Raw genomic sequence first — 12,437 nt, 5'->3', positions numbered from 1 at the left:
CATACACACACAAACAGACGAAAAATGAATGTTCGGTGGAGATACATGAATACGCAAAATATGTAGGCATTGTGCAACACCCTCTGTTAAAGAGACATGTGCTCAATTTTCAACATTCTCATTTCTGATTTGTTGCTACTTAGAAAAAAAAAAAAAAAAAAATTATGGAAAAAAAATCAGGTGATGAATTTTGTGATCTACTTAAAAATGATAAACTTGAAGATTACGCATGTAAAGAAAAGAAAATAATAAGGAATATCAAAGATATGTCTCGTACTAAATCTATTAATTATGAAAACCTGAAAGGAGAGTTAAAAAATAATATTAACAGTAAGGTAAAATCGATTCAGTGTTATACAGAAAAGGAAAAAAAAAATTCAAATAAAAGTCCTTCTTCGGAAAATTACATGTTATGTATGGAAGAGAAAAATATAGACTTTGAAGAAAAGAAAAATGAACAAACGAGAAATAACAAAAATGAGGATGGAAAATTCAAAACGTGTAAAATCAGAGGAATAAAACAAATGATCAATTCCAACGAAAAGCAGATTTATGAAATGAACCATATTCTTTTCTCAGATACACAGACAAAAAACTTATGTGTAAAAGGAACTGATGTAAATTATGGGACATGTAAGAACATGAAGCAAATGCATCTTGACCTTCAGCTATTCTTAAGAAATGCAACATACCTAAAGAAATACATTGACATCAGAGACAAGTTAAATGAAAAACAAATAAAAAAAAAAGAAACAAATTCAAATGAAAATAACATGAGCAAAATAAATAAGGAATTACCTAACTGTACAAATAAATCGATGCAACAGTGCATAAAAAATCGGAATGCTGTACCCAGAGGTAATATCTACGTGGAAACAAAAAATGAAACACCCATCAAATATAAAAATAGCTTTGTGCATACCAAAAATAACTCATTCGAAATAAGCACTAAAGAAATCAAAAATACACACTCCTCTTGTCTATATATACATGAACATAAACATGTCGATGTGAATGGGCTACATAATTTCCCTATGCGTAAAGAAAACTCAGAGGGACCTCGTGGTCACAAAAGAAACGAAAGGAATTACATGCAAACGGATAGAAATTCAAATGGGAGAAGTGCTAGCAGAGGATGTTTTAACACCATCGGTGGAGATACTTCTCATATAAGAAAAAGAATGAAACGAGATAATTATTCTGAAAGAGAATTCCAAAGAAATGGCATCCCGACGTGCAATGAGCACAAAGGAAGTGTGGAGTTCGAAAGTGGTGGTGGCAGTAGTGGCAGTAGTGGCAATAGTGACAATAGTGACAATAGTGACAATAGTAGCAGTAGTAGCAGTAGTAGCAGTAGTGGCATAAGTGGTAGTAATGGCAGTATTAAGGGCAAGAGAGGGGGTGGGAAGAGGCGCAAGAATATGCACGTAAATAACCCATATGATAATGTTGAAGATATCATTGACCGGGTTAACCTAAATGACATAGAAATCCGAAGAGATGAAAAAAGAACCCATAAATGTGGCTATAAGAGAAGGAAAAAATGCAGCAAGATTGATAAGCGTACTCATAATATAAAAGATATAATCGACAGAAATGTCCTTACAAATTTTATCCAATGTATTAATAAGCAGTTTATGAACAGTCAGCAAAATTCATACAATAAAATGTGGAAAGAAGGGAAAGATGTGAGTTACAGCGATGAAACCGTAACTCCTATGCGTAATTTCACGTGTTCAAAGGGCAACGTCAAATGTGAAAGTGAAAACAAAAAAAATGAGAAGAATGATAAGGAAGGTGGTAAAGATGGCAATAAAGATATGGAAAAATGTGGAGATAAAAATATGGAAAAATTTCGAAGTAAAAATATGGAAAAATGTGGAGGTAAAAATATGGATAAATTTCAAAGTAAAAATATGGAAAATTTTCGAAGTAAAAATATGGACAAATGTGGCAGTAAAAATATGTACAAATGTGAAAGTAAAGATAATGATGTCTACAAAGATAATTATGGCGTTATAGATGACGCATTGCACGTTAGAGACAGTGAACAGTCCAAAGAGGAAAAACGAAATAACACAATGGTGCATCCTAATCAGAATAAGAAAAAAGGAATTTCAGAAAAAAATTCAATCAAGAAGGATATGACATGCTATGATGAAAATTGCTTTTCAAACTATAGTTCAACATCTGCTAACAATGAAGTAAAATTAAGCAATATCATGAATAAAAATACATCGAAAGAGAATAACTTATTAACTGAATCAAACAATTTTAAGGAAGTGTCACCTACATTTTCTAGCTGTAGTGGTAATTATGATAAAGTCAGTTATGAAAAAATGAATTCTTGCAAAACGGAATATATTGAATCCAGTGAAGATAATAAAAAAGTATATAATGGAACTGAAAAATTAAATAAAAATTTATCTTCTAAGAAAAAATATGACATTCATCATTTTTCTTCACAAATGAGAAAACTTCAAGAATTACTTTTGAAAAATATTACCACATTTACTCATATAGACAACGCCAAATTTGAAAAGTGTAAATATTGTGTTTTGCATAATCTTAATCAGAAAAGAGAGAAAAAAGAGAATTCTGATGATAGGTGGTACGTGAATAAGAATGACATGTTAGTTGATGATGAGTCCAACCTAATAACACATGATTCCTCTGGTAAGATTGTCAGAAGAGTGGCTCTTGCAGGATCAATATCAACGTCGGATTCAAAGATTGAATTCGTAAGGGATGCTAAAAATTCCACTAACATATTAGAAAGTGGAACAGGAGAAAAAGAAATAAATAGAATAAAGAATGAGCTACAGTATGGGGAAGTAAATATGGTTACACACAAGAATAGTCACTATGGTGTGGATTACGATTCACACGACAATACTCACAATCGAATAAAGAATTATACCAAAGAGAAGGAGGAGAACGAGGAGAACGGCGAGGACGACATGTGCCAAGAAATTGCACACATAGGTGACCTTAAGAGAATTCTCATAGGGAATCACGAATCTTTGAAAAATTATTTAAAAAGCTTAAACAAGAAAAAAGAGAATGTGTATGATTATCTACTTAATCTATACTGCTATGCATATATAAGAAGACACACCTTGAATAATGATAAGTTGACAAATGCCAATAATCATACTATTAATGAACTCGAACAATATAACAGAATGATTCATGGTGGGAATTCTTATAATTATATACACAGACATAATAGTAAACTTAAAAAGGATTGCAAAAATAGCCATCCTGTAAAAGTCGCAAAGGAGGACGAAATATTAAACGAAAAGGAAAAGAAAAGTATTTTTAATTTCACAAATAAGCAAATACAAAATTGTTCTAAATATAAGAATGAGCAAGTCGCACCATCGAATTGCAATCCAAGTAGCGATAGAACTACTACTACTGCTGCTACTGCTGCTACTGCTGCTACTACTGCTACTACTGCTACTACTGCTGCTACTGCTGCTACTGCTGCTAGTTATAGGAACAGCTTTTCTGCAAGTTGCAATAAAATACAAATGTGTAATAACTCTACAAACTCGCAAAATGGGAATTATAAGCAGGTATACAAAAATATAAATGAAAATAACATACACAATAATAATCAAATTGATGTAGACTTAGAAAAAAATGAAAATAGAAAAATTCTGTACAAGTATTATAACTACTTGAAACTGAAAGATTACATAATCCCATATGATATTTACAACAATTCGAGGGGAGGAGTAACAAAAAAGGATTTTTCTGTGGGTGATAGCAACTGTATCGCTCACAACAAAGACAATGTCAATTGTGGTGGCGATTGTGGAAATGGTCGTAGAGCACCAGAGAAGGACAACGTGGATAGAGACCTTATTAATATATCCTACAATTTTATTACAGAACATAGAGACCCAAGTAAAAACTTAATATATGACAATTTTTGCAATTTCCATAAAAGAGAATTATTAAAAAAAATGACAAGCACATGTACGAATAGAACTCATGAAAATTTAGGCATAAAGGTAAATGCACAAAAACTGCCAGGAGGTGACAATCTGAACTTTTTAAAGCTTAATAACATTTTTGAGGGCCATAATTTGCCTTATTATAGCAAGAAAAACAGTAGTAAGAATTTTTATTTTTTTAAACATTTAATCGAAAGTCTAAACAGAGATGAGCTTCAAAAGTTGATGTTGTGTCAATGTTGTTATGTATTAAAAATGATCGAAAATAAAATGACCCCTCTTGATGTAATCTTAGACACGCAAATTTTGTTTCATGATTGTAACAATTATTTTAAAAATCAGGGATGGATAGACAATAATACTATTATTTCTCAGTACAGTAGAAATATCCATATGCATAATTTTCAAAAGGGAGATCATATTATGCATGATTGTAGTAAACATGAAAACATATCAGATTTATTCCATAATGAACATATCAACAGTTTTCATAAGAAAGAAAATAGACAATGTAACAAGAACCAAAACAATAAAATGGTTAAATCGCATGTGAGTATTTCTCATTCTGGTGTGAACCTTACTAGCAACATCCAGAATAACGATAGTACCAGTGCAATCTGTGGTGATCACTGGAGTTTTACCAACACTAACAACAGTAACATACATTTTTACAATTTCGAAAATCATGAAATATCCATGACTTCAACAACGGCATCTATTAGCTGTAAAATCAATGAATTTTCAAATGACGAGAGTATAAAAAACAACAGAAATGCATTGAAAAGTGTAAACAAAAAAAATGATAAAATACGAAATAATCATATATTTGGAAAAGGGGCAGAGAGACACACACAATAAAGAAAAAGTTAAAAAAGCGCTTGAACATTCCATGAGTCATAGATCGCAAGAAGTTCGAAAAAGCTTTACATAAAATAGCTAACCTCAAATTGAGGGACTTTGAAGGGAGGGGGAAAAACTATCTACCAGGGTAAAATACTAGCGGTTACACCTTATAAATCTATAATAAATTGAAATAAGCATAGGTTGCATCGCATCCTGTTGTGGTGTAGTAGTGTTGCGGTGGTCATTTGGAATATAATTCTACGAAAAAAAGTTTTAGAGAAAAAAATTTGCTCGTAATGTGCAAACGCTATGTGTATCATATATTGCACGAAGTTTTGAAAATTAGTGAGAAGTTGCCAACAGTGCGTGAACGGATTTGTAACCTTGGGAATGGTTCATAGCATTTGTATTACGTTTTGTCACGATTGCACAGAGAAACAAACAAGGAAAATACATAAGCCTCGTGACGCAAGAGGAAAAAATAAAAAAAGAAAATGACCAATGCTAATTTAAAGAACGATGCAAATTTTACTCTCAAAAGGATTTGGCGATTAGACTGGGGAAGAGGAAAATGAATAAACAATTTCTTATATTACGAAAAATGCACATGCTTGTATGTACGTTCGGTGTTGTCATTTCCTTCCTTCTTTTCAGCAATAACGAATTTGTTATACACTCATATACGTTTTCAGTGGTCATATGCAAGAATATGAAGTGAATTTTTATAAAAAATTGCTTGATGCAGGGGAATACATACACTTTTAATTTTTAAGACAAAAAAAAAATAAAATAAAATAATAAATAAAGCAATAGCCGTGCTAATTACAACGTGAATTACAGTAATAATAGTAGTGTAGAAATAAACGAATAAACACACGTGTGCTATTTTTCATTCGATTTCTTTGCGCAGTTTTTTTAATTTTTTTTTTTTTAAATTATTAAAACGAAAAAAGTGTTTTATATTTTTTCAGAATATAAAAACAAGCTGGCCTTGTTTTTTTTTCGACCCACTTGTCTACATTTTGGCAAACCTGTGTGTTTTCTCTTTTATTTTTATGTTTATATGCTAATTGCTTCATTTTCGAATGTGCTAATTGCTTCATTTTCGAATGTGCTAATTGCTTCATTTTCGAATGTGCTAATTGTTTCATTTTCGAATGTCTTAATTGTTTCATTTTCGAATATTTTAATTATAGAATTTACTCATGCGTACGTATTCGTATATATACTTACACAGCCGTGCTTACGTTCGAGTAGCACTATGTGTAAATTTTAATGTTACGCGAAAAATCAAACAATTTTACGTTTTCTTTTTCCCTTATTAATCTCCCACAACTTTTCGCTCAAAAAAGATTAAACAAGAAACCATACTATATTTTTAAGTGCAATAAATTTATAACTATTTTAAATGAAACTTGATTTTTAATTAATTATGACCTTTGTTATAAGAAAAATGTGTCAAGTTTTTTTTTTTTTTTTTTCTAAGTTTTACAGCATGGACTGTTCAGAAAAAAGAACAAGAAAAAAAAACAAAAAAAAGTGTAGTTAAAAAGAGGAAAAAGCTTAAGAATTTTCAGTGTAATGAAAATTCCAGTTAACGAAACATACATCCTAACCTTTTTGTGTCACATTTTCTTTCATTGTGATGGTATGTGTATGGCCATGAAATCATGTGTACAATCGCAATAAATACAAGTGTGTTTATACATTTGTGGGCATAGTGGTGTAAATTTATATACACATGAAAGCATGTGTATGTGTGCACATACATATATTTATGTATTTGTGTATGTATATAATAAGTACATGTACGTGTATATATATTTATATGTATATTTATATGTATATCTATATTTATATGTATATTTTTTTTTTTTTTTTTTTTGTCACTACGGCTGTTCTGTTGTAACTGTAAATTCTGAACAGTTCATTTTTTTTTTTTATAGTTGTTTGTTTTAGCCTTTCGTTTTTTTCTTTTTTTAATCTATGTAACATTCAGAAAAATTCGTGCAAAAACTAAGCACATATGTAACATTAAATGGAATTTTTTCGTTTTAGAAAAAGGAGTTTTCATTTTTTCTATTTTATCTATTTTAACTATTTTTTTTTTTTTTTTCTACATCTTCCCCACGCCTTCTGCGAGCATAAATGCAAAATTTTTTTAACGCTCTAAGGCATTCGTCACTTTAATTTCTTATGGGTAAGGTGGAATGAAAAAAAAAAATTGCTGGTGAAGATGTGGTGGTAAAAAAGTGGTGATGAAAAAGTGGTGATGAAAAAGTGGCGATGAAAAAGTGGCGATGAAAAAGTGGTGGTAAAAAAGTGGTGGTAAAAAAGTGGTGATGAAAAAGTGGTGGTAAAAAAGTGGTGATGAAAAAGGAAAAAACTTGTTAAATCTTTTTTTTTTTTTTTTTTTTTTTTTGTTGTTGTTGTTGGGCAATTTTATAGTTGCTTCCTTTTAATTTAATCTATTTCTTTTTTTTTTGAACCAATTTTTTTTTTTTTTTTTTTTTTTCCCCTTTGATCTATGTTAATGTATAATTTGTTTTTTCAAAATTTATGTGAACGTGTGTATATATATATATATATTTTTATGTACATGTATATATACACTCGCGTGAACCGAAAGTGCGTTTAGTCGTATCTCAAAAATTCCATAGAACATTTCGATTCGTTTTTTTGGACGGTTGTAGGATGATTGAATTTCAACACCTTTCTATGTCACGTTTTTTCCTTTTGGTTTGATGTTTCTTATCACTTCATTTCCCTGATCTCTTTATTCTTATCACGCACGTCATTTTTCTGACCATTTCATTGTTCTTATCACGTTTTTTTATAACCCGAATTTACTCCTCAATCATTTCACGCCTGCACAACTCAACATGGGAAACACCCTTTGTTGCATGAACAGCGACTTGAAAAACAGTAAATCAAACATACATATATACAAATATGACCCGCAAGAGATATATGGAGATTATGATGACTGGACACTGGAAAGCTGGGTAGATAAATACAAGAATGGAAATTCAATTAAGGTTGCATTTCCTGATGGTAATGAAATTCAGTGCCATTTTAAAATTTTTCTAAAGGAAAGATATTTTGAGTTATCCCTAGATAATAAAGTTCGAGTTATCAAATTTAATGACATTAATTGTGTACTTCACAGAAATAGTTGCGAATCATTACTAGAATCTGAACAAAATTTACTAAAGTCCCCTAAGATCATTGGAATCCGTTTAATAAGTACACTTAAGGCAATTGCATTCGCGATGGATAGTCCAGGAGAAGCACGAATGTTTTACGAGTTTATAGAAAAGTACTGCTTAAATGATTAGGAAAAATGAGAAAAATATTACAGATTAAAAAACAGACCGACAAACAGAATGGCTACTGAAAAATAAAATAAGCAACGTGCATATGGCCTGTGAAATTTAAAACAGGAGAATGCAGAAACTAATTAAATTATGTAAAGAAGGCATTCTCTCAAATGAATCGTGTGGAAAAGGGGAAATGCGTCGCACCTTTAGATTTTTATCCTCATGCTTCTATTATGTGTAATATGTGTATGCGATGCATACATACGTGTCTGTGTGTGTGTGTGCGTGTATATTCATACCCTCAGGAATCCCGTGCGCACGCTCACATATATATATAAATGCATTTTCCATATAATTCAAAACCCTTTTTATAATTTACACACTTTAAACTGTTTATTCGTTTGTTCCCACTTCAAGAAGTGCTTACACACTCTCTACATCCCTAACCTCATGTGAAGCGAGTAATTTGTTTTCTACATTTCCATACAATGAAACCTTTTCTTCATTATATATATATATATATATATATATAGATATATGTACGTTTTATTAATTATCGAACATTATTCATCTCTACAAAAAGGTGTACGCATTCTGTTTTTTTTAATTCTTTCCTGATTCCCATATTAAAAACCAATGTATATATAATCATATATTAACCATTTTAATTATCTCTTTTAATATTAAATCAAAATAGAAAAAAAAAAGGAAAAAAAAAAAGTAGCAATATATACCCAAAGCACAAAACTCATACTTCCATGAAGAACAAGAGCATATGAAAACTCGTTGCTAAGCAAAAATTTTCTAAAAAAGTAAGCTCTTTTTTTCCATTTAAATTTTAAACAATAGGACCCCTCCCCCTCCTCCCTTGCCTTGTTTTTTTTTATTTTTTTCACTTATTAAATATGTATATATATATTTTTTCTATGTTGTCTATAATTTTCTGTTTTATTAGTTATTTCACATGTCCATGTATCTTAAAAATTTTAATTATATATGTAACACCTCTTTTGTTATTTTCTTAAACGCATGAAATAAAAATGAAAGACATGAAACAAGAAAAAAAAAAAAAAAAAAAAAAAAAAATTATTACGTAATTTATGCACATTTAAACTCAAAAGTATAATTTTTTGTGTAAAAATGAAATGTCCTTGGAAACTTCTCCTGTTTTTTTGTTAATTGGATCTAAAAATCTAAACGGGGTAAAGAAAAAAAAAAAAAAAAAAAAAAAATTAAACATTCAGGTATCATTCCCTAGGATTATGTGTGTGTATATTATAAGTAATAAGATACAAGAGAAAAGGCGCGCGTAAGGACACGTACAAGCACAAGGCACGATTAAAAAAAAAATATTCCGAAACATTTTTAATAAAAAGTTATCACTGATAGGAGCAAAAAAAAAAAAATAGAAACTTACTTGTCTCTGAAAATTTTTCCTAATTTTTTAACTTCCTTCTTTTTGTTCTTGGATCTTAAAATATCTTCTGATGCTAAACTTTTAACATCGAAGTCACTCGATACTTGATATCTGCAAGGAGAAAATTTGGTGTTAAATGAAAATGAGTTTTTTATTGGGAAATGCGTGTTTCTGCACTATAAACATATTTAAATGTAACAGTATATGGGAACTGTTCCAATGCACAGTTGTATATGTTCAGTTATATGAACTTGGAGTATATTTAGTTCGTCACTCGTAGGGGGAAAGTAGGTAAGAGTTCCTTCCACACGAGCTTGTCATTTCTCATTTCTCCCTAGCTTATTTCTATACCTGGTGGGAAGAATGTGATTAACGTTAATGTACTTTACAAATGCTTTCACCTTGGATCTTTTCATAATCTTCCTCTTGGACATTTTTTTGGTAACTTTTAGTGGGTGTTTTTCTATTCCAGCAACTAAGCAGTAGCTGTAAGGTCTCTCTCTTGTTTGACTTTCATAAGTGTTTATAATTATTGCCTTTTTTCCAGCTCTACGACCATTCAACATTATAACAACTTTTCCTGGCTTCAGTCTGAAAAGAAAGTACAGCGGTAAGATGAAAGAAAGGTGCAAATCGAGTGAAATGAAAAAGAGTTTGTTAAACATATGTACACATATCTCCATAAAGTATTACATGCTTCGAAACAATTAACGGGAAATAAGTACATGCTGACGCATATCCTTTTTCCCAGCAGTATGTATGTGTATATGTATGAGCATATGTATGAGCATATGTGTGTATATGCTCCGCCCTCGACAGGCAACTTCATGTACAGGTTAAGGAAAGCAAAGCATATTCGGCGACATGTGGAAAAAAAAAAAATACAAATAGTAAACTACATATTTTCACACGAAAAGGTAGTGGAAATGAGTTGTAAAAAAAAAAAAAAAAAAAAAATCAAATCAAATAAATAAAATAAAATTCAAATGAAATTGAAAAGGTGTGAACTCTTTGCTATCTTTACAAGTTCTCCCCATGAACACCTCTACCCACTTTGCTTTATTTCACATGCAAAAGGGAGTTTAAACATATAATATATTTTTTTTTATCCATTTGTCACTTTTAAAATAAAAAAAAAAAACTTACAATTTTCCCATTTTGAAAGGTTAAATATTAAAGAATATTTTTGGGGGTAATAATTTAGTGCGATTCGACGGGTGTTTATGGGAAAGAAAAAATTGAACAAAACTTTGCAAAAGAAAGTGAAAAAAAAAAATAAAATTAAAATTAAATAAAATAAAGAAGGGTCTCCCTCTTTCTTTTCTTCCTAATTTTTGTTATTTTTTTATATTTTTAAAAATCTTAAATAATATCAAAAGAACATTTAAACCATACTAGGTTTCCAAAACTTAGCATACTTTCGAATTTTTTTTTTTTTTTTTGAATTTTCTTTTATTATGGGAGAAAAAAATTAAAAAAAAAACTACAACGAAATAAGCGAGTAAGGCAAAATTTAGTAGCTTTAAAAAAATCCTCATGGGGTGGAGGAGCAGCTTGAAATTGCAAAAGAAAAGCGGCAACTCAGGTTGGAGAAAGCTGAGGGGAAAAAACCATAGCGTCTAATGAATCATATATATATATATATATGCATATGTGGAATACATAAAATAAAGTCCGTTATCATGTGCAGAGAAAAACCAATTCGAACATTTACAGGGGAAAAAATTAATATTGGAATTTTCTTCTTTACCCCTGTTTTCCTCATATTGTCAATGGGACACAGTAGCAGCTGGCAGACGTTCCTCTTTAATATCGGGGCAGAGTCGAGGGGATAAAGAAATTTCCAAATGGTTCTTAGTGAAAGAAAAAATTAGAGGAGGTAAAAAGGTTGGGGTGGGAACAATGCGAAAACAATATGTTTTTTTTTTTTTTTTTTTTTTTTTTTTTTTTTTTTTTTTTTTAAAAAAATTTAAAATTACTAAAAAAATATTTTTTTAAAAAAAAAAAAAAAAAAAAAAAAAAAAAAAGGAGCCTTTAAAATTTTTAACGAAAAATAAAAGAAAAAATTTTAAATTCCTTCTTGAGTAAAATAACAAAGAAATAATTCCTTAAATAATCCCTTTCAGCAAGAAATTAATTTTATAAAAATTTTGGAGTTGTAACAATGGCTTACTTAAACGTTTTGTTTATGTACATTCCTTCTTAACAGTTTTAAAAATGACTAAACTATGAGTCACACCTCAACAGGTATATATCTCTCAACTGTATATACACCATCCAATGCTATTTATTTTAAAAAAATAAAGGTAACATCAAAAAAAAAAAAAAATATATATATATGTCCCTGCCGTTTAGGGAGAAAAAACCTTATATAAAAAATATACATTTATCCAAACGAGCTGAAAACGGATGAAGAAACATGAATCACATTTAAGTTAAGATATTTTTTATAAGTTGTAAAAAAAAAAAAAAAAAAAATAAAAATAAAACAAGTAAACAACAAAAGTTTCCATAAGCTTCGGCTTTATTTCTAATTACACGTGTCGCTGCACGTATCAACGTTTCCCTCCTTCTTTTTCACAAAATTTTTTTCCACCGTGGGGGATAAAACTTCTGTTATATAGTATAGAACGTTTCTGTATTAGAGTGTCATTATTTGGGCATTTTCTTCCTCATTTCATCCCCACATTTTAAGTCCAAAATTTTGGAACAACAAAAAAAAAAATATATATAAAACAGTTCCTTTTTTGTAATCAAAATGGATATACTCTTTTGAGAATCGTATCATACACATATAATATTTTGAAAACTAGTAAAAAGATAGGATTTAAAAGTTTTTTTTTTTTTTTTTTTTCCTTTTTCATTAATCTCGAATGACACACACACACACAA

At 29.9% G+C, this 12,437-nt stretch overlaps 3 protein-coding genes across 3 annotated transcripts; 2 read left to right on the top strand and 1 right to left on the bottom strand.

The window, feature by feature from the left end:
• Window positions 1-266: 266 nt before the first annotated feature.
• Window positions 267-4,823, top strand: PGO_124780 (hypothetical protein; the record flags this gene model as incomplete). The annotated part of the gene is made up of 1 exon (XM_028689268.1): window positions 267-4,823. The coding sequence occupies one exon, from the start codon at window positions 267-269 to the stop codon at window positions 4,821-4,823; it is 4,557 nt and encodes a 1,518-aa protein (XP_028545069.1).
• A 2,867-nt stretch (window positions 4,824-7,690) lies between these two features.
• PGO_124770 (inner membrane complex sub-compartment protein 3) lies at window positions 7,691-8,146 on the top strand (the record flags this gene model as incomplete). The annotated part of the gene is made up of 1 exon (XM_028689267.1): window positions 7,691-8,146. The coding sequence occupies one exon, from the start codon at window positions 7,691-7,693 to the stop codon at window positions 8,144-8,146; it is 456 nt and encodes a 151-aa protein (XP_028545068.1).
• Window positions 8,147-9,242: 1,096 nt separating this feature from the next.
• PGO_124760 (60S ribosomal protein L27) lies at window positions 9,243-10,702 on the bottom strand (the record flags this gene model as incomplete). The annotated part of the gene is made up of 4 exons (XM_028689266.1): window positions 9,243-9,321; window positions 9,546-9,656; window positions 9,897-10,136; window positions 10,692-10,702. The coding sequence occupies 4 exons, from the start codon at window positions 10,700-10,702 to the stop codon at window positions 9,243-9,245; spliced, it is 441 nt and encodes a 146-aa protein (XP_028545067.1).
• Between the last annotated feature and the right edge of the window lie 1,735 nt (window positions 10,703-12,437).

The sequence above is a fragment of the Plasmodium gonderi genome (assembly GCF_002157705.1).
Source record: "Plasmodium gonderi DNA, contig: Chr12, whole genome shotgun sequence".
Lineage (NCBI taxonomy): Eukaryota > Apicomplexa > Aconoidasida > Haemosporida > Plasmodiidae > Plasmodium > Plasmodium gonderi.
Note: the sequence above shows the minus strand (reverse complement) of the source record. Positions and strands in the feature narration are given on the sequence as shown.